The sequence below is a fragment of the Paroedura picta genome, chromosome 7, assembly GCF_049243985.1.
Source record: "Paroedura picta isolate Pp20150507F chromosome 7, Ppicta_v3.0, whole genome shotgun sequence".
Taxonomy (NCBI): domain Eukaryota; kingdom Metazoa; phylum Chordata; class Lepidosauria; order Squamata; family Gekkonidae; genus Paroedura; species Paroedura picta.
In genome coordinates this window covers 95,631,620-95,659,578 of record NC_135375.1, presented here as the reverse complement: position 1 = coordinate 95,659,578, position 27,959 = coordinate 95,631,620, and the positions used below count along the sequence as shown (strand labels likewise).

Below are 27,959 nucleotides of genomic sequence, written 5' to 3'. Positions count from 1 at the left end.
CCCAATGTCTCCAGGTTTCTCCCCAACCCAGTGCTGGCCACTCCAAAGCACATCCTTCTGCTGCCTGTTTTTGAGGGCTTTGTCGCTTGTGCGGACACTGCCTGTTGGAGAAGGGGCATGTGTTGGGCACACAAAGCTATTCCTGGCGGCCACAGGGGTGGCACTCCTAGCCCCCAGGGCCTCTCAAAACTAGGAACCTGCCTTGTGCCCTAGACTCTTTGAAAGTCTGGATCAGGGAGTGGAGGGGACTTTGGCCTTCCCCAATCTGCAGAACCTGGTTAACATTAAGGCAAGGTACGCCCCCTATTTGCTGCAGAGGATACTCTTTATTAGGATACGCAGAGGCGAGACAATATCTGGTTTAAAGATAAAAACATCACACGTGGATCGTCACGGGGGCTGCCTTCTAGAAACGAGACGGCTCAGAGCCCCCCAAAAGCAAAGCAAAAGACCTCGGACCAAAAGATCCTTGGATTTCCATCTAGTTGGCAAAACCACAACGCTCTATGAACGCAAAGGAAGCAAGGATAAGAGGAGGCAATGGAAAAGCTGCTAGCAGGAAGCAGGATTCACAGGCTGTATGTATGTGTGTGTGTGTGTTTGTGTGTTGCATACATGATATCCCTGCCACCAATAGACCGAAGCGGTGGGTGCCTGTCAGAGCCTGCGGTTGTACCTCAGCATGCAGAGCAGGCGGGCACTGTCTTCCGTGAATCCCGCCTCAGCGCCAAGGGGGCTGAGTATGCCTCCTGGGGGGAAAGGGGACTTGGGAGTACAGACAGGCAGCCACAGGTAACGCCGGGCCAGAGGACTCAGCATAGGCAGCTGTTCGGCTTGCGCCTCCCACCACTGGGGCAGAGAGATGTCGGCAGGGGCCGCTTCGGCCAAACGCTGGTAGCGAAACCATTCGATCTCCGGCACCTCCGCCAGCCCGGGGATCCCCTCCTCGTGCTCCAACCGGCTCCAGCCCACGGAGCCCAGCTGCTTGGGATCCAGAGCGCGCACCGCTCTCAAGGTGGGCATGGCTGGGTGGGTGTCAATCAAGCGCTCCAGCCGGGCCAGGCTGAGGGCCAAGATGGCGTTAAATTGCTCGGCGAGCTGCGGGCTGCACGAACCTAGGTGCCTCTCCGTCTCCGGGCCCAGCCTCATGTCCAGGTGGTAGGAGAAAGAAATCCGCAGGGAATCCAGTTCTCCGTAAATCCGGTGAGCCACCGGCTCCCCTACCCTGCGGAGGAAGCGTGCCGCGGACAGCAGGCCAGCCGCGTGTTCTGTGACAAAGGTGGCTTCGGCCAGCAGGTCCTCGTTCCGCTCGGTCAGGAGAGCCTTGAGTCGGGCCACCGCAGTGCCCTCCTCTTCGTCCCCCGCCAAAAACTCTGCCAACACGTCGAGATGTTCAGCAACGCCGATCGCTCTCTCCAACCAGGCTTCTGGGCCGCGCCGCACGCTGGGCCCCGGCAAGGAGAGGTCCAGCTGCCGGTTTTGCAGGAATCGCTCGTAGCGGTGACGCAGGGCGGCACAGCGGCCAAATGTGTCTTCCAGAAGGGGCAGCACCTTGGTTAGTTTCTCTAACCTCTCCGGCCAAAGCTCCATCACCAGCTCCAGCTGATGCAGCAGGCAGGGGACGTGGAGGGCAGAGAGCAGCACCGCGTTCAGAACCCCGTTGGGGTCAAAGGCCTGCCTCATGTGAGCCCCGCCGGGAGTGACCACGGCCAGCACCCGGTGAAACAAGACGTGCCCTTCGCTGAGGACGCGGGCCACGGCGCGGGCCACTAGAATGTGGCTCAGCTGTTCCACGAACTCTACGCCCAGGAGCAGCGGGGAGTGCCCGGCCCTATCGAGAGGCAGGACTGAGATGCCGAGGGAAGCGCGGCCTTCGCCAGCGGTCTCCTCGTGGAGGAAGATAAAGGCGTCTCTGTGGCGAATGGCACGCCTGAGGGTGGACTCGTGAAGCCGCCCCAACGCCGGAAGGAAGGTGTGGTAGAGCTGCGGAAGGGCCGGGACTGTCCTCCGGGGCCCCAGCTGACGCAAGAGGAGATCCTCAAACAGTTCCGCCTCGGAAAGAGCCACCCCTGTCCGAGCCATGGCCTGGACCAAAGACAGCACAGCCGGGTCGGGGTCAGAAAAGGACTCGGAGCGACGGCTCCGGGACACGGGGAGCTGGGAGCCCCGAGATTGCCCCTCCGAGCGGAGGGACGAGGAAGAGTTCTGCTTGCGAAGAGGGGAGCTCCTGGAGGAGCAGCCGTCTGGGCGACGGGCACGGGAAATCTGAGACGGCGTCTCCTCCTCGGAGGTCAGGGAGGCGCGGCGGCCCGGAATCTTGGAGGGCGTCTTGGAAGAATGAGCCATGATCTAGAACAGATAGGGGCAGATAAGATTTCTTTCCTCTACCCATCACATATTTCTCCCACCCGCCTTCCAAAGAGTTAACTCAGAGTATGTGACTTCCCAATTTTATTAGCAACCCTGTGGGGTAGGCTCAACTGAGAGTGAATGAATAGGCTAAGCTTGGTGTTCTTTCCTCAAGCCCCTTCCTCCACAGCAGCAATGAAACTAGCACAGCCCAATTCCTAAGGCTCCCCAGCCCAACTTTTACATCGACAGAGTCCCACAAAATCCACAGCGTTTCCCTAGCTCTGCCAATGGGCCTTTAACACCACAACCTAGGGTTGCCATCCTCCAGGTGGGTCCTGAAGTTCTTCCAAAATTACACCTGACCTCCAGCCTACAGAGGTGACTTATAGGATTGCCAGCTCTAGGTTGGGAAATACCTGGAGACTTTGGGGGTGAGCCGGGAGTGGGCAGGATTTGGGGCAAGGGGGGGGGAGCTCAGTGGAGTCTAATGCTATGGAGTCCCCCCTCCAAGGCATCCATTTTCTCTAAGGGGAACTGATCACTGCGGCCTGGAGATGAGCTGTAATTCCAAGAGATCCCCGGGTCCCACCTGGAAACTGGCATCCCTAACAACACCCTGAAAGCAAAGTGAGGTTTCAGAGGATAAACTCTATGGGATACCATAGATCAGGGATTCCTCAGCCTTTTTGTGGGTGAAACCTCAAAACCACTGTCCCAGGAGGAAGAGCCAGCCACAAAATGGCTGCTGCAGGAAGCAGGGCCAACCACATAGAAGAAGGAAAGAGAGGAGGGATTCTTTAAAAGAGCTGATTTTTATCCCCTGCTTTTCACTGCTCGAAAGAGTCTCAAAGCGGCTTTTCAATCGCCTTCCCTTCCTCTCCCCATAACAGACACCCTGTGAGGGAGGTGGGGCTGAGAGAGCTCTGACAGGACTGTTCTGTGAGAACAGCACTATCAGGGCTGTGACTGACCCAAGGTCACCCAACTGGATACATGTGGAGGAATGGGGAATGGAACCTGGTTCACCAGATTAGAAGCCGCAACTTTTAACCACTACATCACAAAAATACAGTGGAAAATATAATGGGAAAGAAGTATGAGAGAGATGGCAGTTGCCACTGAAACAATGTTATTTTTAATTTGCCTAGCCAATCAGCTCTCAAGGGGCTCTGCTGAGCAAAAGCCCCACTTGACCACGCCCAGTTTCTAAAAACATTTGATGGGCCCTAGAAAAGATCTCAGCAGGCACCCCAGCTCCCTGGAAGGGGCCTAGAATCTAGGAGGCCTGGACAGGCTTGAGTCCCTGCTCTTTCATGAAATGCTTGTCAGGTGCCTTTGGGCCGGTGACCCTCTCAGCCTCCTTTATCTCACGGGGATAAAATGCTGTGAGAAGAAAATGATGGCAAGAAGAAGGTTATAAGCTGCTTTGGGTCCCACGGGGGGAAAAAGGTAGGGAAGCAACAAATCAAAACATTCCAAAGGTTACGTTGATCTGCTCCCTTGCCAAGAAGAACAGGGCCCTGAGTGGTTTCATGACTTTACATCCCAGTAGCAGCAGGACAAAGTTTGAGTCCAGCAGCACCTTTAAGACCAACAAAGTTTTAGTGTCAAGGTAGAAGGTTTTGTGTGCCTGCACATGCCAGCTTGTACCTTGAATAAAACTTTGTTGGTCTTAAAGGTGCAGCTGGACTCAAACTTTGTTCTGCTGCTTCAGATCAACACGGTGGCCCACCTGAATCTATCCTAGTAGCAGGTTATTTCCATCATGGTCTTTGCGGCACAGCTAAAGCCAGATCTCTAGAGAAGCAAGCTGCTTCCTTTCTCTTTCTGCACCCACTCTTTAACCAAAGCAACTCACCAACTTGCCTTCAGTTGCTCAACTCTTCTTGGAGACCACCTGCTTCCCACACCAATGTCCACACTGACTTATAAAGCAAGCCTTCCTTATCTACCCGCTCCCCCTTTTATAAACCCAAGGTTTTACCCTGTCCTTTCCATTGGCCAAGAACTTCCAGCTGCAGAGTGGGCTTCTCTGAGCCAATTAGGAGTAAAACTTTCCCCCAGTGAAACAGAGGTATTCTGCTCCATCGGGTACGAAATGCTGATGTTTCTTGGACTGAGATAAAATTTAGGGGTGTCAACTGCTGGTGGAGGGGGAAGGGAAATGCCCTGTCATTTTAATAATGTATGGTGATAGGCCATCAAAATCTTTCATGTGCTGGAAGTAAATAACATCACCCGACAAATGACACCCCATTAAACCTCTATTAAAGAAACACATGGCAACTTTGTATGCACTGGGTTAGAAGCATGGGGAGGACAATATTGAAAAGTAATCGGAGCAGTGGAATAGACAGAAAAAATGACAGTAGGAGAAAATGAAGAATTATGCACACTCCCTGAAATCCTCGGAGGAAAGATGGGAGAAATACAGGCTTGCCAGCTGGCCTGAATAGGAAGGAAAGCCCTGTTCCTTTAAAAGAGCCTTATAATGTGTAGAACGGTGCAGCTAAAGCGCTTTCATGGCTAAAGGAGTACCTTGTAAAGAACATCCCATTAAGCCAAGTAATTAAGGGTATAGGACCTTTTCCCCCTTCTCCACAGAGCTGGCAACCCTAGACAGGTCTAATATCACCCAGTAATTTTGTGCGAGGGAGTGAGGATTTGAACTGGGGTCTCCAGCCTCTGCAGCCCACAGGCTCTCATTTTATGCAAACAGAACTGCAGGGGACGAACCTTTCCCTAGAAGCAAGATGCAGGCATAGGAAGAGCTTCTCCTACTGATATTGTCGCTAGCCAGACACCTATCCTGGCCAGGAGAAATCAGCTGATCTTCAGCCTGGCTACCTGAGACATTCTGAACATCATGGCCGTTTTGTTAGGTGTAACAGCCGTGTGCCTTTTGCAGCAGCCTTGGAGGTACATACTGGAGATAATTTACCTGTTGGATTGGGAGGGGGGGATTGCTTGCCTATTATGCAGTTGTTGAGGGATATATGAAGTCTTTGCTTTAAAAAAGTAGCAAGGAGAAATGAAGATGACATTTATTTCAAATGGGTCCTACATAAGTGGCCCAATTTTATAAGGGCTAAGCAAGCCATGTGTTCCCCTGATGTTTCCCAGTGGTTAATTATAGGAGAGTTCAGTGCCATTGCCTGCCTGAGTGTTAAAAAGACTTACAGCTGGGGTAGTCAACCTGTGGTCCTCCAGATGTTCATGGACTACAATTCCCATGAGCCCCTGCCAGCAAACACTGGCAGGGGCTCATGGGAATTGTAGTCCATGAACATCTGGAGGACCACAGGTTGATTACCTCTGACTTACAGGAAAGGAGTCTGGCGAGCAGGTCATGGGCAACATATTATCGCCAGGGTCTGGCTCTGGGCAATCAGCAGTCTTCTGGAACAGGCAGGAAAGTGTGTGGTAAGGTGCTAATATTGTCAACCTGGGAATGGTAAGCTTCCTCCTATGAATTGCTGGCAGGGGCTAATGGGAATTGTAGTCCATGGACATCTAGAGAGGCACCGTTTGGTTTGTGGTTACATAGATTCCTTTCTCCATGCAATAGACCCGGGCTGCCAATCTTAAGGTGACACCTGGAGATCTCCTGCTGTTACAGCTGACACCCAGCTAACCAAGATAAGTTCCCTGGAGAGAATGGCTGTTTTGATAGAGGTTCCTCCCCTCCCTGAGCCCCACCCAACAAGCCTCCAGGTATTTCCACAGCCCATTTCCACCTTTTTTCATGCAAAAGCCTTTGTTTCTGGCCTTTCTTGCTATGGTAATGCTGTCCCTTAAACCTTCTTTATCTCTTCTCTTTCAAACCTTTCAAGCTTTTGCAAAAACCCTTCCCTGAACTACCAAGGGCTTGCTGTGGTTCACTTCTGGCTTCCTGGCCTTGTGCAGAGATGTGTGGCTGAATCCAAAACTTGCACCTGATCATGTTCTCTTGCAGCCCTGAGGCACATGGGGGGATATATATAAATATAAGAAAACAAGAAATAACAAATGCAAGGGTGCTAAATTGCAAAAAAAAACTAGCCAATTTTCTTAAGCTACCCAAAGAAGTCACGGTTTTCTTAAGCTAAGTTTAATCAAAGGCTGTTTCAATTTAGCAAAAAAAAAAAAAGTTTTAAGTAAGCTATTTGCTTCCTGTAGTAGTATGCCAAGGCAGCTACTCCACTGGAAATATTTTGATGCTTAAACTGCAAAATTTATCTTTGCCTGTTTATTCTTATATATATAGTACTTTGTGACTTGCATGTTGGTAAAGTAAGCCTTTTAAAAAATTTAAAGATCTCTTAATTTTAAGTCATCTGGATTTGTGTTTGACTGTTCCATGGTAGAAGGATGTCACCCCCCATTGTTTGTTTTTTACAGTAATGGCCCTAGGACAAAGTGAACATGTTTTTGATTTACTTGATTTGAATCCATTACAGGCAATAAAGAGAAGCAGGAAATGTAATTTGTGTCTTTCTTCCCTGCCTTTCACCACGTTTAAATTAGAGTTGTGTCTGCTACTCAATCTCACACTAGAAGTATACACATAACCTCACTTGGGGTTGAGTCTAAGATAATAATCTTGCCAGCTTGGCATAGTGGTTAAGAGTGGTGGCTTCTAATCTGGAGAGCTGGGTGATTCCCCCCTCCTCCACATGCAGCCAGCTGAGTGACTTTGTGCCATGCACAGTTCTCAGGGCTCCCCCTCAGTCTCACCTCACCGGGTGTTGGTTGTTGGGAGAGGAAGGGAAGGGGATGGTAAGATGCTTTGAGACTCCTTCATGTAGTGAAAAACAGAGCATAAAAACCAACTCTACTTGTACTTGCTGTTTCACTACCTACTTAGACTGGTTTTTAAAATTGCTTTTCCCCAGCAAACAGCAGGGCCACTGGGGGGAGGCACCCACAACTGTATTGAATATCATCCTGGAGGGAAGTATGCTCCCTATACATGACTAAAGCATTGCATGATAGGGTCAGAGGTCTTTGATCAAAGAATGAATGTTTTCTAAAGCCTGTGTCTGTTTCCTTGAATGGTTAGGTGGTGATCTGCAGATGGCTCTTGCATTGGATATGGAAGACTGGAAAAAGTTGACATCCCCTCCAGTTGAAGAGAGAATGCAGAAATATGTAGGAAGTGCCATTAGGCACATCGCAGAGATGGTGAGAGCTGCAACCTGAAGGTGAACCTTCAAGAGATGTGGGCCTCTCTGGACATTACAAAGCAGAGTTCTTTCACGCAAAGGAAACCAATCTAGAAAGGGCTATTCTTGAAATTCCCCTTAGTGCTGGGAAGCACATACCAGTAACACCATATAAACAATGATACACACTTTTGAGTAACATCTCAGTAGTGAACTTCAGCATGGTGCTTACAATTTATTGATGTCCATTTTCCCCATGCCCACTTCCTTCTTTAAGCACCCCCTTCCCCAAAGAAAAGAACCAATCTGGGCTTTCCTCCATCTCCTTGGCAGAGGAAATGCTTCATGACCACAGGAGGGAGATATCTCTTTGGAGTCTGTCAAGAGCTGGAAGACGCTGCTCCTGTCATAGGAGGGATGCTTTGCTTAGAATCTCCCAATATTGTGTCTTCTTCGTAGCAGCCATTTTGTATGATTGCCAAATAACCTACCCAACATTTCATCAGGGTTTACAAGCTCAACAAGCCTGAGGACAAGAATATTCCACAAGAATATTTATTTATTTATAAATAAATAATATACAAATGTAGTCTTGATGTCTTTTGGGCAGGTTGTTTGTATGTGCATTCTTGAAAGAATTTAATGTACATTAATATAGTTCATAATTCTGAAGCTATAATGTGGCTTCAGTTGTTACAAGAGGAAAGTATGTGACTTTTGTTTCTGTTTTTACAACAGAAAGAGGAGTGTCTCCCTAACTTGTGGATCTCCCTATAAAGAGGTGTGCAAGTTCCAGAAGCTGAATAGGGTAAGCAACATCTCTGGAAATGCAAACCCACTCTCCTGAAGGTTGTGCTACTATTTGGGAAGTAGGCCCTTGAACCTAGTGGAAAGGACTTAGAAATAAAAAGGTATTCCCTGTGCAAGCATCGAGTCATGTCTGACTCTTGGGGTGACGCCCTCTAGCGTTTTCATGGCAGACTCAATACAGGGTGGTTTGCCAGTGCCTTCCCCAGTCATTACCATTTACCCCCCAGCAAACAAGAAGTAAATTCCACGGTGTCCAAGACCAATCCAAGCTAGACTTACTAATAAATATCAGTGGGGTTGGGCATGTTCAATTCTACGTAAGATCAGCTTGCATGCATATTTATGATAGGAACCCACACAATGCTCTATAGACAGGAGCCTGGGAAGATTGTTACAATGTTGAAGGAGGGGGGGTGCAGTCAGGCTCCCCACTCAACTGTCCCCCAAACATCCCTCTGATCCAGTGGTTCTGATTGGGGAAGCCTTAATTGAGATTCACTAAGCCAAATACCAGGCCTTCTGGGTTTTTGATCACCACCTCCTTTTTTTGTGTGTGTCCCTGAGAATACAATAATGGGGGCAAGCTAAATATGGGTAGAGTAACATCAAGTTAAGTCTGTAGAGATCAGTTGCCCTAAATGGCAGCTTCCAAGGTACACATTTAGCATAGCATGTCTCAAACAATGCAGGCCTAGGTCAGTGCAAACATTTTCCATTAGGTACCAGGAAAAGAAGGCTGTTCTGGGATTGGAAATTAAAGGCCTTAAGTGCTCTGCTTGGATCAGAAGTGTGGTCCAGATTCCTGTTTCACTCAGTGGCAAGCCAATTCTTCTGGAGTGCCAACACAGCCAGGGAATAGAGGTCCAAACCCTTCTCTGACATTGCCATAAGGCTGGTATTCAGAGGTTTACTACAAAGGTGGTTTAGATGTAGAAGCTTGTTTTAGTTATTGAGCTTAGGGGCTATTAATGGACTTGCCACCTAGGAATTGAAGCCTCTCCTTTTTTATTAGTAATCAATTCCATATGTTTCTTCTATTGCCCACCAACTTCACTGCATGCCCCCCAGTTCTAATTATTAATTGGGTGGAACCTTCTATACATGTATAATTGCATAAACCTTTATCATATCTCCTTTTGTCTCCCTCCTAAGACTCAGAAACCTGAGTTTTTTCAATATAGGAAAGGCATTCTAATTCTTTAAATCATCTTATTTGCCTTCTGAACTTTTTTTGCTCTGCAGTCTATTTTGAGATATGGTGACCAGAACTATACACCTTATTGGTCCCATTGCTGACAAGATCTGCTATTTGGCACAATCATACTACAGAACCAACTACAAATTTACAAGTCCTAAACACACCCATTGCAGATGCTAATCAGTTCAGCTATATCTTTACAAAGTCCCTGGAAAGCCCTGATTAGATCTGCTTATCTTGTTTCACACAAAGTCCTCCTTGATTAGATCTTTTTTGTTTGCTTGTTTTTGATAATTCTGCTCTGCCTATCAAGCACTGAAAGCTGTCCTTCCCATTCTGTATACATTTTTTTCTCTTTAAACTACCATCTGCCATGCCTCTTCTTTGCTTAAAACAAGCTTATGGCTGGGTTAGTCCACTGCAAAATACTAAAAGAAAATCTCATCAGACTGGTGAAGTGTCCTGAAAAACTCAAATGCTTAACCAAAGGACTCATGCAATTTAGTTTGGGGTTTCTGTTGCTGTATACCTGCTAGATATGTACAGTTCACACATCTGTTGATCTCTGACACACAAACAAATTTAGTTTTTAAAGTACCACTGGACTTGTTTCATTCTGCTGCTAGACTGCCATGGTTCCCCTCTTCTGGAATTATTTCTTTCTGATGATCTCCTTTGGCTTTTCTCCTTAACAGGGGATCCAAAGTTGCTCAGTTTCTCCCCTCTTCCACTTTATCTTGTCACCACAGGCCTATGCACATGACTTTTAAAACGTGGTGGATAGGTTTACAATACATTCCATTACCTGCGTGAAACTTAATTACGTAGTTCTCAATCTTTCTTGATTGTTAAAACTTTGTGTGTTTTTGTATTTTGTATAATTGTTAATAGTTTTTTGTTGATTCAGTGAGTAGCTTTTTGTATTATTTTAAAAATCTTTTTTTGGGGTGGGGTTAAACTTCCAATCCCCCTCTTGGTGCACACCCTTGCTTCCCAACACCTTCTGAGGCAGGTTATGCTGAGAGACTGGCTTAAGGTCACCTTTTTGGGGGTGGATATATTTTATTTTAAAATAATACATTGTATACTATTATTTCTTAAAAATACAATTTTAGAACACAAAAGTGAAGGGAAGAAACACACATTTCCCCCCAGAAAACAACTTTTCAAAATATTATGGGGGGGGGGGAGAGCCATAATATTTCAATTAACATTTTATAACTAATTTCTTTCCATGCCATTTTAGTTATTCATATCTAGTCTTAAGGTCACCTTTTGACCTTCCCTGGCCGAATGGGCAACTCAAACGTGGGGCTGCCATACCCAGGCTTTCCACCTTTCTGGAGCCCAGAAGGGTGTGATTCTCCTTGAGACGAGAGGGGCCCAGAAGGGTGTGAATCTGTCTTAGTGGACTTCACGAGGCTGTGAAACACGCCTCGGCGGAAGAGAACCGTGTTTCTGGCGTGGCGGGGGGGGGGGCGCTGCTTGCTCCTAGGGGAGGGGAGGGGAGGGGAGGGAGGAAAAGGCGGGCGCCCGAGTGGTGGGGGGGCGGAGGGGCGCGGCTATGACGCCTGAGTTCCGGGGAGTCTCTTCTTGGCGCCTTTGCCGCGCCCCCTAGCGGTCGGTCGGCCAGGCAGCCAGTCAGTCAGTCACTCGCTCGGTCGATTCGGCTCCGGCCGAGGGGGGGGTCTCGTTTGCCGGTTGAACTGCAGTCGGCGGCGGTGGAAAAGGCGCCCCGCGCTCCCAGCCTCCGCCCGCCGGTCTCCCCTTCCGCCGCTGCCCCCCGCCGGCGCCTGGCTCGCAGCGCCTGCGACCCCGGGCCCGCCCCGCGCTTCTCCTTCCCTTCACAACGCGACGCTGCCGCTGCCGCCGCCGCCGCCATGGACATGAAGAAGCGGATCCACCTGGAGCTGCGGAACCGGACCCCGCCGGATGTGAGCGAGGGAGGGCGCGAGGGGGGCGCGAGAGAGGGAGGGCGCGCGGGCGGGCGGCGGGGGAGAGCGAGCGAGCCGGGTCTTCATTGTGGGGGGAGGAGAGGGCGGGACGGGGGCAGAGGGAAGGGGGGCGCCAAGTGGCGGTTGGGGGGCGGAAGGAGAGAGAAGTGGGGGAGAGGAGAGAAGGGGCCCCCAAAAAGCGAAGCGAGCGCGTAATGGGAGAGCGACTGACTGGCTGACGAGGGGATCTGCGGCCGCCATGTTGTTCCCGCTGCTGCGTCTCCTGCGAGAACGCGGGCTGTTTTGCCTGCAGAGGGACAGAGAGGCGGTTGGCGCTCCGCGTGCGCGCGACAGAGCGCCGCGTGCGTTCGCTCGTCGCTCGGCCCCGGGTCGCGCGCGTGCGTGCGTCTCTCGAGTGTGTGTGCGTTCTGACGCGCACGCCTCCCTTTCGCTCCCCCTCCCCATGGCTTTAAACGGGCGAGGCGAGGCCGTCGCCTCGTGAGCGCGCGTCCCTCCTCCTCTTCCTCCTCACGCGGCGTTCGTTCCCTTCAGCCATTGCGGGCGCGCTCTGGGCGGCCTTTCCCGCCTTCCTCCTCCCTCTTTAAACGGGCGACAGCTGCAGAGGGAGGGAGGGAAGGAGCGCGCGGGGGCGCGCATGGAGTGCGCTGCCTTCCTCCCCTCCGCGCTCCTCGCGTTCCCGCCAAAAGCTTCCTTTTAAGTTAGGCTCTTTTAAATGGCCGGGGGGGGGGGGAGGTTCGATCGAGCGCCTAAATCTCTCCCTGTTGAAATCTTTGGGATTTGGAAACCGCCTTAACTTCGGCCCGACCTTAGGGCTTTCCAGTCTCGGCACGTTGTCATGGTTGCCCTCTCCGGAGAATTTACTCTCTCGATAGGGGCAATATGGCCGGTCTGATTCCGCAGGGGCAGAAAATGGGGAAAGAAACACCAGTCTTTGGCACAATGATACTAATAAACTTTTTATTTTTATGCCCCGCCCTTCATGGATAGCCCAGAGCGGGGGTCAAACATGGTTTATATCAACCAATCTCCTAATAAAATCAAATAGATAGAACATTAAAAGTCATCCGAGACGTTGTGGAATACAAATGAATAAATATAAACAAATACATTTTATCCCGGCCAAAGCTCTTCTGGGCTAGATCCAATGATGCGGCAGGAAGAGGAGCAAGATTTTTTTGGATGTATCTGAAAAAGTGGGCTACACTGCTAAAGCTCACAAGGAAATAAAATCTCATTTGTTTATGGCGAATATGAGCGCGCCCTTTTAATCCTCCTGGCTCCACCTGCTCATTTAACGTCAAGCCTGATAGTAAAAAAAACAAAAACATATTTGGGGTTGGGCTTGTTATGTTTTTTCAGACTTTGTCTCAGACATGAGAAGCATGTACCAAAAATACAACTTAGGAAGCAGTTCTGAGCCTTAGGGGGTAGGTAGATAATTTAATGGACACTATCACAGTTTATTGGAAGGGGGGGATTAATTTGCACTATTCATGCTTTTCAGATGCTATCTCGAGCATAATTGGACATTCTTTTTGGCATGTACAGTACAATTAGCCCCATGTTTGTTGCTGCATTGCTTAATGTTAGTCTGTTCCAGGCTGATTTCAAGGCCATTGGAAAACACTGGCTGAAAATAGTTGTTTCATATTATGGCAGCTTGACTACTTGCATATTTGGGACGAGGTCTGTAAGAGGACCTTTCAACGTTCCGCAGAGCCTGCAAGACGGAGCTCTTCCGCCATGTCTGTGGTTGAGGCTGGGGCTGCTATGGTACATCGACTGCTCTCCCCTAGGCTTCTTGAACACTGTTGACCTCCTTCTCCTCCACCCCCCTTTTTTTAGGAAGGGGGGTAGGAAGGGGATCTTATTATTGTGCCACCATGCTGTGACATTTTAAAGTCTTTTAATGGGAGTTTTAATGGGGTTTTAAGACACTAACCCGCCACGAGCCATTTGGGAGTGGCGGGAAATAAATCGAAATAATAATAATAATTAATAATAATAGCCCATCTGCTTGGCTATTCCTTCATATATAGACCAGGGTTGTGCTACTTTAAGTGTCCCTAATAACTTCTGCAGTGCCCCTTTAAGTGTCTTTAACACTGAATGGCTGTGGTTTCTAGGGCCAAACTACACCTTCAGGTGTTTAACAGCTAGGTCCAGGTTTGGAGAAATGATTTTCTAAAAAAATAAAAGAGAGCCAAAGCACGCTTGAAACACTGTCAGAGGGAGGAGGGTTCCTGACCTTCCCAAGTTGTTTTCCCAGAAACAGTGCAGGGTGGGGGGGAGAATAATCCACATAGAGCAGCAAAAAAGGGAAAATAACTTTCCCTCTCAGTGCTGTTTCTATTGAGAAAAATGAGAAGAACTAGAAAAGGAGTTGGTTTTTATAACCCACTTTTATTATTGAGTTGGTGGCACTCAAACAGAAATTAACATAGAAAAACTATATCGCTTTGGCTCCGTCTCCATTCTCTATTAATAGCCAGCTTGGTGCAACAGTTAAGAGCAGCCTGGGGAGCTGGATTTGATTCCCCCACTCCACATGCAGCCAGCTGGGTGTCCTTGGGCTAGTCACCATCCTGATACTTCTGTTCTGTCCTGTCTCCTCTCAGCAGTCCTGTCTCCTCTCAGCCCCACCTACTTCACAGGGTGTCTGCTGTGGGGAGAGAAAGGGAAGGCAATTGTAAGCCACTTTGAGACACTCTCACATAGTGAAAAATGGGATATAAAAACCAACTCTTTTTCTTCTATGTTAATTTCTGTGTTGAGCGACACCAGCTCATCAATAATAAACAGCAGTTTGAGGCACAGGATTGAATTCTACAGTTCCCATCTATGTAATGTGCATTCCTCAGCTGGAGCAAGTCTTCTCACATAGCTGATGAGCAATATGGGATGCAGCAGATGCTCTGAACTGGTGCATGTCGCTTGCTTTTGTTGCCAACCGATGATATAACCTGGTTCAGCACTAATATTGCTGTTACGTGTGATACCTGGGCGTGCTGCTGTCTTCTCCCATTGATGTGGTATAGCTCTTTTCTTTGCCCTGGCAAAACAGTGGTGCATGTGCTGGTGCTGTATGTGCTACTGCTAACTTCCTTCAATTAAATAACTTTCTTTTGGGATCGGCTGAACATCCAAGTGTTTGACTTCTCCAGACCACCAGGGCTTGAATGTTCAGTATTTTAAGAGGACAGCTGAGCAAGGGCTGTATATCTTCAGGTCTCCATTTCCAAGTTGCAAACTGCAGAGTTTGGGCTTTTGTGTTCTGAAGCAACCCTTTTTTGTCTTCTCCTCTGCCCCTTTTGGTGGTTTTTGTCTTTCCTGTGAACCTCCAGCCTGAAATGTTCTAAGGAATTAGTAGGTTGCTCACTTCCTTTAGAGCAACTGTGATACCACCCTTCAGAGATCATGGAACGGTTGGGTTTTTAAAAAGGTGAACAAATTTCCTTCATCAAGTTATGTGAATATTCTATTCAGAAATTAGAATTTGCCCCAGAGTGAAAGGATATATTTTGTTATTTCTCAGTGTATTGTTCCTTTAACCGTTTAGAAGCCTTAGAAAGAAAAGCATGTTTACTGAAAGTCTGTAAAATGTCTATAAGCACCCACAAAATTGTAAATGTTTGTTGAGGATTACTGTCAAAGGGCAAACTACTTCCTGTCAGCATAGATTATTTTAAAAGGTACATTGCAGTGCCTTGATAGGATTTCACTATTTAAAAAAAAAATCATTGGGATACTTCTCATAAACAACAAGCCAATTTGCTTTGATGAGGTTGTGTTAACTGTTTTACATAGCATTCCGTAGCATTAACTGATGTTAAAAGTTATTTGGAGAAAATCAAGACTTCTGAGATATTTTCTGCTCAAGCAGGCAGGTGGACTTGGGAGGAAGTCATTTAAGAGAAGTCGTCCTCTTCTATTGGCTACAATGAACAGGGAATGTATAAAGTGATGAGCGTAGTTAATTTGAGAAAATATTTAATGGTGGATAAGATTAATTTTCCATATAATGAGTATAATTCTAACTATATTCCGATGCATTGCACTGGTATGTCATTATAATCAGTTCGTTATTATAAAACTGATTAAAAAGAGTGGGAGGAAACCTCTGACTTGAATTCAGATATGTTTTGAATATGCTGACACACAATTTTAAGTTTCTGTTTTAAAAATAGAAACTACAGGTGAAATTTTTCTGTTAAACCAGCACATCCATGAAAATTGGAAACTATCGGAATCTTCAGTATCCACAACCATCCCTCTTGAATATTTTTAAAAACGTTTTGTATGCAATTATTGGTGAACAGGAGTTTCTAACAGTGCAGTCCTGTGCAGAGTTACAGCACTTGAAACCTATTGATTTTGGTGGGCTAAATCTAGAGTGCCCAGACCTGGGCCCATTCTGCACATGTGAGATAATGCACTCCTAATGCATTTTGGAAGTTGATTTTCCTGGTCTGCACAGAAAACGCCAGCTGCAAAAGCACATGGAAAGGTGTGCAGAATGGTCCCTGGATAGACCCAGCTAGCCCAATCTTGTCAGGCCTTGTAAAACTCAGCAAGGTTAGCCCTGGTCTGTATTTGAATGGGAGACCTCCAGGAAAGTCCAAGGCAGCTATGGAGAGGCAGGCAATGGCCAACCAGTTCAGAATCTCTTTTGCCTTGAAAACCTTATGGGTTGCCATGTTAACTGCAACTTGATGGCAAAAGTAATTGCATAGAAGTGTATCGTTATTTTTGTCTTTTAATCTTGAAACATTCTTTTACTCGGTCTTCTTTACCTTCAAATTGTTGTTGTTCATTACCTTGTGCGGATTTCATTCTGTTCCACTCATAGACTAATTTAATGCAAACTATGATTGTTTGATCTTTGTGTAAATTAGAAGGGAATGGCCTAGGGTCCTAGCACCAAACCAGTATCAGTTGAGTTTTCCTGTTGAGAGCCAGCATGGTGTAGTGGGTAAGAGTAGTGTAGTGGCTTCTAATCTGGACAGCCGGGTTTGATTCCCCCCTCCTCCACATGCAGTCAGCAGGGTCACCTGGGGCCATTCACAGTTCTCTCAGAGCTCTCTTGACTTCACCTACCTCACAGGGTATCTGTTGTGGGGAGAGGAAGAGAAGGCGATTGTAAGCCCCTTTGAGATTCTTTGGGGTAGTGAAAAGCAGGATATAAAGGCCAACTCTTCTTTAGACTTTTTAAAGATGAATAAAGCCCCTTGACATGAATATCTTTGTGTAACCTGCCATGAGCCAGTCTCTTGAGAGCGGAGGGCTAGAAATCCAATTAATAATAAATAAATATCAGTTACTATAATGTCACAGTCCAAGAGTGGCATTCTCAAGGCTTTAGATCTTTTCTAGTGTGTCCCTCTTGATTTTGATAAGTTGTGTTTAATGTTACCCCCCCCTTGACTGAATTGTAAACTGCCTCAAAAGCCAATTCTGATAGGAAAGCAAGGTAGAAGTTATTTAAGTAAATAAGTAGAATGCAACAGCCATTAAAAAAAAAAACTAACTTTGTATAGTTTTCATTGTACAATCTGTGGAATTGTCCCAAGATACATCTAAAGTATGAGATAGATCAACTAAGTATACAAGGTAAGAAGTTGCATAGACTCATATTCACTCCCAGCAATTATATTAATTTTGTTTTACTTTTTACTGCATCAAGCTTAGAGTACATTTATATAACCAGACTCATGTGGGCTTGTTTTTACACTTTGGTTTGGATTATTTTGTGTAATCACAAGATTTGAAAATGAATATTGATTGATTTGATGATTTTTTTTTTCTTTTTTTGCTTGCCACTCGCAAACTGGCTTGTGGCGAGTTACAGTATTTAACCACACAGTGAAATAATAAAACCCTTTCTGTGAAAAGATTACTCCCCAGGTGAGGAAAACAGGCCTCATTCCCTCCCCCCCCCACACACACACAACCTCCCCAAGAGCCTCAAGGGAGATGTCCATAGGGAGCCAGATGATATGGCTGAGCCAGGAAGGGGCTTAATTACCCTGGCCTCAAACAAATGCTGAAATATAGACGTAAAAAAAAAAGAAAGTTCTTCATTTATGACTATATATAAAATCAGAGTCCAGTAGCGCCTTTAAGACCAACAAAGATTTATTCAAGGCGCGAGCTTTTGAATGCAAGCACTCTTTGTCAGACTTGCACTCGAAAGCTCACGCCTCGAATAAATCTTTGTTGGTCTTAAAGGTGCTACTAGATTCTGATTTTATTGTGCTACTTCAGAGCAACACGGCTACTCATTTGAATCTATATTTATAATAATTACATTTATTTCCCACCCAGTCTCCGGAAACTTTGAGTTCCCTGGCATGAATAATCTGGGCTAGCATGGGCTAGCCCTGGTTTCTCTTTGGATGGGGGACCCCCAAGGAAATCTTCCATGGCTGTGCCAAGGAAGGCAATGGCAAACCACCTCTGAACATCTCTTGCCTTGAAAATCCTAGGAGTTCGCTATAAATTAGCTGTGATATTACGGTGGAAAAACATCCTTTATGAAGTACTATTATTATTACTAAACATGTATCTTAAGCTTTTCAAATAAGCCTTGGAACAGTGTGTTATAACACATTGATAGCTTAGAAATTTCCACTGACACATTCCATATATAGTTTAAATCATATGTGAATGTTGCAGTCAAGAAATGGGTCCTTTTTGCTGATAAATAAATAAAATGTGAAAGACTCTACTAAGGGAATGGCTTCTAAAAGTTTCCAGGAATAGCATACAAAAATACTAAAATGCCGGACATTGATCATTCTCTTTGCTCGGGTAGCTTCTGCGAATTTCCTCAGAATTCATTTGAGTGCTTCTGGGCACTGATACTATACCCCGCTCCTTCCAAGTCAATTTTTTAAAAGCAGATTATTTGCAAGGTCAACATTTGCCAGTTTTTGATATTTGGAGGGTAACTATGACTAGAAAAGCCTCTTCTCCCTTTCACTTCCATTGGTAGAGAGAGCTCTGTGCCATTTGCTTGATGATTACCCTAAACAGATAGCTGTTGACTCAGGGCGTTGATCGAAATCGGCTTCTCTATTTTATCTAAACAAGTGGAGCAAGACAGCAAGTCCTTGTTCCGCTGCTTGCTCGAAAGCAGCAACCCCCCAAGCTCTTCTCGCCAGAGGCCCCAGATCCACAGAAGAACACCCCTGTAGGCTGGCTGCTTTCGTTGCCGTCGTGGAAGTGTTCCCGTTTCTAAGGCCAAGTAAGGTTTCGGTCAGGCACGTGCCCTTGAATGTGTGGCACTGTTTCATTAGGATCTTAGAAATACCATTTTGACAAATTGTTTCGTTTCTTTTAGGCTGGTTCACAGAGGATGGCCAGTGAACCAGTCCAAATGTGTTGCATCTGCTGTCTCTAGCCACGGCTATGGGCACAGAGTGTGCCTTGTGGCAAGCCTTTCAGGGGAGTTACTGCTGCTTTGCTTGCCCTCCTCAGCTTCTAGCACAGTTGAGGGTCAGCAAGGAAAACTCTTGTGACAATTTCGTGTTCTTCCTCTGTGCTGTCCAGGGAAGCCAGGTGATGCTCCAGAAAGCGACTGGCGATGAGAGGTCCACAGTGGGGCTGTCTAGGTGACCAGAACAGTTGTCAGAAACTGTAGTTGTGAGAGCTGCCCAAAGGGTTCTGGTGGGAACCAGGCTTTGTGGCACTGAGTCTTCCAAAGCATATTTCCATCTCCTCTTCAGCGTATGTGAAGATATGCACCAAAATGCTGCGCCTTCCTGCAGTATGCAGATTAGATAAGCCATTCACATTGTTACTCAGAGCAAAACTTTAGTGTCGGTGTAATAATATTTGAAGCATGGGGCTTTGTAGGTAGTTTCTGGTGGTAAACTGTCCTTGACAGCCACATTAACTGTTCCTTTCTGTCTCTGTTGTCCACAGATGATAGAGCCTTTCAGTGCGTTCTTCACAGCTTGTTGTTTTGTTTAAGTTAAGACGGGCTGTTTTAGCAGAATGGGGGTATTGGCTTTCTGTGGTCTGGGGATATAGTTCTCAGTCTTAGTTAAGACATTGAGTCTGCCAGGAAGTAGACAGTGGCATTTGTTTTACGATTTTGGCTCATTGAATTACAGATGAGAGAAGAAAACTTAACTTTCTCCTACACACTTGTGCCCTCGTAGGCATGCTAGAATGGCCCTGCCATGTGGGCGTTTTCTGTAACGTTCCATAGTGTGAAACAGCCTGCCTGAAAAATGAATTTTAATCTTCTGAAAACTATGTAAAAGTATAGTTGTACAGTACTCCTTGAGCTCTGCTATGCTCAGGAGAAAGGTGGTCATAAACACAAAATGAGTAAGAACATTTTGACTTGGATGGGGAGTTTGTTGAGGATCAGCGTTTTGTTACTGATGCATGGCTTGTAGTTTGCTGTTTTACTGTTAAGCCTATTTTATTGGTTTTAATATCACTATAACCAGCTTTTGTTTCCTTCATTAGTGAAATGTGGGTTAAGTAAGTGTGAAATGCAGCATCCATAAGCTGCTTAGATTTGGGTATTTCTGGCGGTTTGTCTGTATGGGGCTTTTTTGTGTGTGGGGTGTTTGTTTATTTATTTATTTATTTATTTTTGTATCTCTGATTCAGCTCTGTAGCATTTCTGTTGAAAGCATGAGATGAAATTTGAGGTCATCGCAGGCAGCTGAAACCTCTGAAGAGGGGACGCAGGCCGGCAGTTGTCCGTACAATCATGCACTCCTTTCTGTTGGGGGACCAGTATCATTTAGCGTATGCTCTGGGGATCATTCAATTTGAAAGATATTTTGTTCCTTGAAAAGTCGTACAGTAAATGAACCTTGAATGCAAATACTGCTAAGGTTCTAGAACAAACAGAGCTAAGTGTCTTTGTGTCAAAGGAGGACTGCAAGGATATCAAAGAGATGGTTGCTGTCCCAGAACTCTGATAATTCTGCTTCCACCAAAGCCTAGGTGTTCTTTGAGGTGTTTTGTGTTTTTTTTAAATGCCGATTGGCTTTTGGTGGCAAATGTTGTTGTTAATTTTTGCTAGGCCCCTGTGACTATAAATTCCAGTGAAGTGTAGCAAGAGGCGTATCTCTGCATGCCCATGTTTCATTTTACTGGGTGTTGTTACTTGCTGTTTTTAAAGGGATTGTGTTTATTTTTGTGCGTTCTTTCAGGTTCAAGAGCTTGTTCTTGACAACTGCAGATCAAATGAAGGCAAAATTGAGGGGCTGTCAGGAGAGTTTGTCAACTTGGAGTTCCTCAGCTTAATAAATGTGGGGCTGACATCTGTGTTGAATCTCCCTAAGCTCCCAAAATTGAAAAAGGTAAGCATTTTTCTCTAATGCCAGTGAGCAGTGGACTGGGTCTCTATTAGGCGTGTGCGTTTCAGCCACCAAAGTACACAAGCCCGGTCTATCGCTGCACAAGCACATTAACCGTCATTTCCATCATGATCTTAGTAAGTCAGTGAATTTGGAAGCTGGATCCTCTCTCTTCCTTAGTCCTGCAATAAGAGTCAAAATCAGAGGTTACAAAAACAGGAACTGTTCTTGGTTTTCATCTTTCATATAATGGAAAGAAATTTGGGGGTGATTTCTTATCTTGGATTAATAAAGGAATAAATATTTGCTAGTATTCCCATCATATCAAAACAGAACCCTTCCAGTGAGAAACCTGGAGGAAACCAGTAGGAATGTTAAGATGGCAGGATTAAAGAAAATGCAGGGTAAGATAATAGTAATAACAACAAAAACTTTATTTTAATAACCCACCCTTCCTGATTGGCTCAGATAATATTTGACAAAATGTTAGCTGTTAAAGGAAATTTAGATTTGTTCCTTGGTTGCTAGAATTTGAATTGTAATCAGGGCCACACGTGCCACACAAGCACAGAAATTAATGTCCTGACCACTTGGGCTTTTCGAAAGTCCTCGTGCTTAGAGGAAACAATCCTAAGAAACATATTGATGATGTGTGATGGAGGTTTAGATGTGTGGAAGATGGTAGTCAACTTGAACCGCAATCACAGGGTTTCCTTCCTGACACTGTTACTCAAAGCTCACTTCAAAACAAGCACCCAATTCAAATTTACGAATATGTTTAATTGGTAAGAGAAAGTTGCATTTCCTTGGTGCAGTGTGTGGATTTTATTTGACTTTGGGCACGTGTCCTATATACTTACACTGAGAATATGCTTTAAAACAGTGGTCCCCAACCTTTTTATCACCAGGGACCACTCAACGCCTTTTACTGAAGCCCGGTGGGGGGGGGGGGAGTTTACTCCTCTACTCTCAACCACTGCCGTAACGCTCTCTGATCGCTATGGTAATGTTTAAACATCCCTTCAAAATAAGATACAGACACGCCACAACAATGAACATAAGGAACATTTTATTTTCATGGAAATTTTAACTCATGACAATGACAAATCAATGGGAACCCTGAGCTTGTTTCTCTGCAACAAGATAGTCCCATCTGGGAGTGATGGAAGACAATGACACCCGAAGTGTGTTGTAAAGGGCTGGGGGGGGGAAGTAAAGGGCCGGGGGGGGGAGAGAAGGTGTCCTTCGGGGCCCACCTCCAATTAGTCAAAGGACCACAGGTTGGGGATTGCTACTTTAAAAGACTGATTGAAAGGTTAATGTGATCCTGGAGGTTGGCTGGATTGGGTGGGAGCCTGTCTGTCCTATTCCCACAGGTGTGTGGGAATGAGGTTTCTGCTAGGAAATGTGACGTGCTTGGCAAGCCAGCCTATGATGGAGGTGCGGTGCAAGGGGAATGGGCATGTCTGGTGGAATACACATTCTGTGGGGTGAAGAAACACAGGGCCTTCATCATAGCTACCTCACAGAGTACAGTATTGTTGTAAAAAGTCAGCACAAAGGGTAGGATGTTGACTTTGAAAAAAAGGGGCGGCTGGCCACCAGCCTAACTCTTGCCCCAGAAACTGTTCTTGGAACTTGCGTGGTTAGTGGCAGGAATTTGGATGTTGTGATTGGCAGAGGTGAGTCCCATTTGTTTTATGTTTTTGATCTTGATCGAGACGTGGTCGCACTTGTTCCTCTTCCCACAGCCTTAGAAATATTTAATTTCTGCCCATGCTGGTGTGTTCATGTTCCCTTTCCCTTTCCTTGCAGCTTGAACTCAGCGACAACAGGATTTCGGGAGGTCTTGATGTATTAGCCGAGAAGCTTCCTAACCTCACACATCTAAACCTCAGTGGAAACAAGCTGAAAGATATCAGTACCTTGGAGCCATTGGTATGCTATTCATGGATTTTCTAGCTCTGGTTTACCATTGAGAAACCCCTCAAACATTCTTCAGGTTTCCAGAAACCCCAGAATTGGAGAATATGTTTTGGGAGCATAGCTGTGCACATGCCCACCTGGGGCCCCTCCCCACCCTCTCCAGGCCTATCATTGACCATTTTGAGGGGTGAGGGGTCAACATGATCTTATATGGCCATATTGCCCAATAAATGTTCTACTATGAAAATGAAATAAGATGCCTACTTTTTAATGGCATATTTTTTTTTTTTGGGGGGGGAGAACAACCCAGTCTTGCATTGAAGTAAGTAGTGTAGTACTGTGATAGATAAGGTAGGCAATTATTGCAATTATATTGTGATATGTACGCCTGAGGATAACCTGGTTCTCATTCATATCTGTTCAGAAGCTTTTTGCTGAAAGTAGAGCCAAGGGAGGTTGAAAAGAAGGCAACAGGAAGAGGGAGTTGATACGCACCAACCCAGTCTGTTGCTAGCCCGTTAATTCGCTGTTGTGCGCTGAGGCGCAGCTGCTGCTGTGATCTTACCATGCCAGGCATTCATTTGTTGGCAGCGAAATAATAATTGCCATGCATGTATTTGAAATATTTATGTGAATGCCTTCTCTTGGGCTTCTCAGAACCCCAAGATGGATAGGCGTGGAGGGTTTTAGGATGTTCACCAACTGTCCTGTGAGCCACCTCCCTAATTTTTACATCAACTTAGTAAGGTTCCGTGTTATCCCGAGACAGCTCATGGGGAACCTCTATATTGTACCACCGAAAGAACTTAACAGCGTGTATAAAGATTTAGTGGTATGGAGCAGGATGAAGAAACCATTTCTGTTCCAGGGAATGGAGGACGGATTAAAGCCATTCATTCCCTGGCCAAAGACAGGAGGTCCATGGAAATGCATGTTGTGTTACCAAGGCTACGGTTGATAGACTTCCTGCCTCCAAGGAGGATAGTGGGAAGTCTCCCAACATTCACAATTATGCCCTCGGTTCCAGACGAGAATGCTCTTGCGATCATACCCTAATCCCGCCTGGTCTCCATAGCGATAACTGGAATGTATTTCTAATTTAGAAAAAATTGGAATCTCTGAAGAGCCTTGATCTGTTTAACTGTGAGGTGACAAATCTAAACGACTACCGAGAGAGCGTCTTCAAGCTTCTCCCCCAGCTCACCTACCTGGACGGGTACGATCAAGAAGACAAAGAGGCGTCTGACTCGGATGCCGAAGTGGACGGTGTGGACGAGGAGGACGAAGAGGGTGAGGCGAAGGCTGCTCAGTGCTGCTGTGTCTCGTGTAAAATGAAAACGGCTCGTTTCTGGCTTTGTGTTTTCGGCAGCCTAAGAAAGCGGAACGGCAGGCGTTCAGATGCACAGAAGAAATAGGCCATCCAGGTTGAATTGGCCCACTGTGCACTCTCGTCCTTTTGGTACATCATACCTCTAACCCAGGGGTAGTCAGCCTGTGGTCCTCCAGATGCCCATGGACTACAATTCCCATGAGCCCCTGCCAGCAAGTGCTGGCAGGGGCTCATGGGAATTGTAGTCCATGGACATCTGGAGGACCACAGGTTGACTACCCCTGCTCTAACAAAAAAAAAAAAAAAACAGAAAAACCTGCTGAACCCAAAGAACAGATTTTCTTATTCTAGCACGGAACTATCCAGTCTTCATCATCATGCTGCACAATTGTTGTGACGCTGTTTACGAATTGACTACTGTTTTATTTTCCTTATATCTGTATCCTTGCGATTTTTGTCCCATTGTCTGAGGAAGTGTGCAAGCTCATGAAAGCTCACGCCTCGAATAAAACTTTGTTGGTCTTAAAGGTGCCCCTGGACTCCCAAAAAACAGTTGTGGCATCTGACACAAATGCATGCCTTTCCCTCTTGGCCTTTAAAATGTGGAGGGGGCATTTGGTTTTTGGTATGACTGCAAAAGAGCTCGTGTTGGAGCAGTGTTGCCTCCAGTGGACTTAAAGAGTAAACGTCCCCGTTTACTGGCAAGGCGATATTCAGAGTGTGTCTCAATGGTAGCTGAGGCTGAGACATTAGGCATTGGTTCATATAACCATCTCTTCGTGGGGTCGCTGCTGGGATCACAATCCAGGGGGAATTCTGTGGAGTCTTCAGTATATCAACCACTGAGTGGGCTGAGGTCAGCTGTGCTGGATATTGGGCTTGCAAGGCCTTCAGTCTGGATGCAGAATTTACTGGTAGATAACACGGTCTGTTCCTGGGGTGGACCTAGCCAGGAGAGCTGGACTTTGAGGAAAGCTGTGCAAACTCCCACATTTCTCTTAGAAGGTGAGGAAGATGACGAAGATGAAGACGAAGACGGCGAGGAGGAAGAATTTGAGGAGGAGGACGACGATGAAGAAGAAGAAATAGAAGACGAGGAAGATGAAATCAGTGGAGAGGTTGGCCATAACTATTTCCTGCCTGCTAGCCTTTTAATATTGGAAGCTTGGGGCAGCTCCTGATTTTGCGGGGCTCAGGACAAGATAACTGTCCAGTGACCCTCTTATACTCCCCCCCCTCCACACACACACACTACTTCCCTCCTCTTGATGAAATTGGGCATTGCTTTTGTGCATCTTTGGTGCTGGCTGGGCTTAAATTAGTATGCCACACTCCCTCTTGTGAACCTGAGCAGGAAATGGGCTACCGTATGGACCCCCGAGGGTGATCTCACTGTTGGCACCACTGCGGCTTAAAGGAGCATGGGGAAAGTTGCGCCCTGATGCCTTTGCCAGCAGGAGGCGGGAGATTGTCTCAGCATCTTCTGTGATGGGGGCAGTCTCTCATCTTCTGCTGCGTGGAGCCCAGGAAAACGGGGAGCAGATGGCTGGTGTCTTTGCCGCAGCTGCTGACAGAGAATGGGCAGGATACGGGCCGCTCGTCCAGAGATGGTAGTGGAGCTGCTTGGTCCAGCTGCCAGAGGATGCCCTAATGACAGTTGTTGCCCTCACTCTTTCTACCACCTGGCAGATCAGATCCACTCCGTTGTAAACATCTGGCTGCTATTTGTTGTCCGGGCTGAGCTCTCACAGGCATCCTGGCAGGTGGAATTGTGGACGTGCCACTCTGGGTTCTTTGGCTGAGCTGTAATAGCCAAGTTTGTGTTCCGGTGTCCTCCAGCAAGTTGCTGCCCAGCCAAACGGGGAATTTTCCCAGGATGAAGGGTGCTAATCTGAGGGAAAGTACCGCTGTCTCAGGGGCACATGTGCTCTTTCCTTTACCAGGAGGAAGGGTTTGGCCATGATGGAGAAGAAGAGGAGGAGGAGGAGGATGAAGAAGAAGGTGAGACTAACTTTCTTAATAGTTCTGTATAGCATAAAGGGTAAGGCTGCCAGAGGGGTGATGTGGGCTGGAGGGGGCCCCTGGTAGCTCATTACTTAGAAAACAATTACTTTAACCCCCTAAGGCTCTGGCCCCTACCTAGCAAACTGAAATAAAATCTCATCCTGTTCAGACTTCCACATACTGCTGCCTAAAAACTTCCAGCCCTGGGTTTCTCATTTTACAGGAGAGCAAGCTTGAATGATTATAATGGCCAACCGGACTTGTATCTGATTTCACTCCTGCTGTCTCACTGCAGCACTGACCCTTGTCCAGTGGTTGCTAACTTTAAACGTCACCTTCTCAATACTGTCCTTGCCTCAATTCCTGGGGTATACGCAGAAACTCCCCCCCCCCTCAGTAGTTTTGTGATCCCTGGAGCAGCAGGATCAAATTGGGTCTTTCTTACCCTTTTGTGCACACAGTGACTGATTAAGCACGGGGCTGGCATCTGTCCTTGTATGGCCACCAGAGCGCACTTTGTGCAAATTTGTTGGCAGCCCAAAGACATCCTCCTGGCCTCAACCAGAACCGGGGCCTTTTCAGCCCTGACTCCAGCTTGGTGAAACTAACTGCCATTTGAGATCAGAGGCCCTGATGGAGCCAGGGTGATCTAATCAGGATCCCCCCACCCCTCTCAGGTTCCTTCCTCCTTTTTCTGTGCCTCTGACCGATGCAGCCTGCCAGAGTCAACAGGCAGGCAGGACAAGCAGCGGCAGGGATTGGATTGGGGGGGGGGTTTGTGGTTAGTATATGAACTAGGTCGTAATTAGTGACGATGTTTAATTTTTAAAAAACTTAATTTCATTTCTTAAATAGACTGATTTGTGTGTTTGAACCATGTTGTAAACCACCCCAAGCCCACCACGAGAGTGTGGCAGTATAAAAAAATCCAATAATAATAGCAAAGCGCAGGGGACTCTGGAAGCAGCTGGACAACAGACCTTGCTGCAAAAGGATTACCTGCCTCCAACCAAAAGGGGGCAGCAAGGAGCCACTTCCTAACAGGTCCTACTCCAAGGGGCTGGGAGGGGAGTGGCAGCCCTTCTCTTGCTTGCCTGATAGGAATCTCCTTTCCAGAACACCCCCTTTTTGTAGCCTAAGGATGTGGAATAGCATAACTGTACTATTGGATTGGCATGTGGGCCTCACCCCACCCCCCTTATCGGAGAAGTCATTACAATGAGATTCCCTTCCCTCCTCCCTCCCCCCATGTTATACAGAAGAAGAGGAGAGTGGGAAAGGCGAAAAGAGAAAAAGAGAAGCAGACGACGAAGGGGATGAAGATGATGACTAAGGCCTCATGTGCCCTCAAAGGACTGTTCAGTATTGCTTGGGCCACCCCTTGGATGATCTGTGACTGAGGAGCACGTGAGGCACACCTGTAGTCGTCTAACAAGTCCCCCCTCTTCCCCCCCTCCCCCCCCCGGGTGCAGCACCTAAAGAGCCAAAGAGTCGGCCATTCCTGTGACATTCCACCCACCCCGCAGCTGATCTCTCCAGGTGGTTACAGAGCTAGCCCAAACTGGGCTAGCACCTTCACTCAATCCTCTTGGGGTTCCCAGGCCTTCATCTCCCCACCGTTGCCATAGCGAGAAGAGCGAGTGTGATGGGTCAGTCCTGGTTGTCAGGGGATACACACACCCCACCCCGCCCCCACTGACTTGTAGGTCCCTTTTTACTTTCTGTGCGACGAGGCTTTGTAAATAGAGTCCTGATGTTTTTGGGGGACTGTTTCTTCATGCTTTGCTTTCCCTGGCCTCCCTTTTCCTTTTCTAAGACGTTGGATATTTTTTACATTAGGATGTTTTATGCAACAACAGAAAAAAAAAAGTATTTTTAAGAACTTGAATGAAATAAACGTTATTTGGTAAACTA

At 46.7% G+C, this 27,959-nt stretch overlaps 2 protein-coding genes and 1 long non-coding RNA gene across 8 annotated transcripts; 2 read left to right on the top strand and 1 right to left on the bottom strand.

The window, feature by feature from the left end:
• Nucleotides 1-306: 306 nt before the first annotated feature.
• Nucleotides 307-11,901, bottom strand: LOC143841330 (uncharacterized). The gene is made up of 2 exons (XM_077345489.1): nt 11,671-11,901; nt 307-2,349 (listed from the first exon to the last, which is right to left on the bottom strand). The coding sequence occupies exon 2, from the start codon at nt 2,344-2,346 to the stop codon at nt 658-660; it is 1,689 nt and encodes a 562-aa protein (XP_077201604.1). The 5' UTR covers nt 2,347-2,349; nt 11,671-11,901; the 3' UTR covers nt 307-657.
• LOC143841333 (uncharacterized) lies at nt 5,761-8,384 on the top strand. Of its 3 annotated transcripts, none has more exons than XR_013232671.1 (4): nt 5,761-5,806; nt 5,921-6,066; nt 7,394-7,515; nt 8,235-8,384. It is a non-coding gene; the product is annotated as an uncharacterized LOC143841333 (long non-coding RNA). The 3 variants fall into 3 exon arrangements; XR_013232670.1 differs by having other exon boundaries at nt 7,394-7,535; XR_013232669.1 differs by lacking the exon at nt 8,235-8,384 and having other exon boundaries at nt 7,394-8,042.
• Nucleotides 11,104-27,959, top strand: ANP32B (acidic nuclear phosphoprotein 32 family member B). 4 transcript variants are annotated; one of them, XM_077345492.1, is made up of 7 exons: nt 11,104-11,438; nt 20,639-20,788; nt 22,601-22,723; nt 23,815-24,001; nt 25,044-25,159; nt 25,985-26,042; nt 27,308-27,959. In XM_077345492.1, the coding sequence occupies exons 1-7, from the start codon at nt 11,385-11,387 to the stop codon at nt 27,376-27,378; spliced, it is 759 nt and encodes a 252-aa protein (XP_077201607.1). In that variant the 5' UTR covers nt 11,104-11,384; the 3' UTR covers nt 27,379-27,959. The 4 variants fall into 4 exon arrangements, with proteins under 4 accessions (XP_077201607.1, XP_077201608.1, XP_077201605.1 ...); XM_077345493.1 differs by having other exon boundaries at nt 11,106-11,438; nt 25,047-25,159; XM_077345490.1 differs by having other exon boundaries at nt 11,106-11,438; nt 27,305-27,959.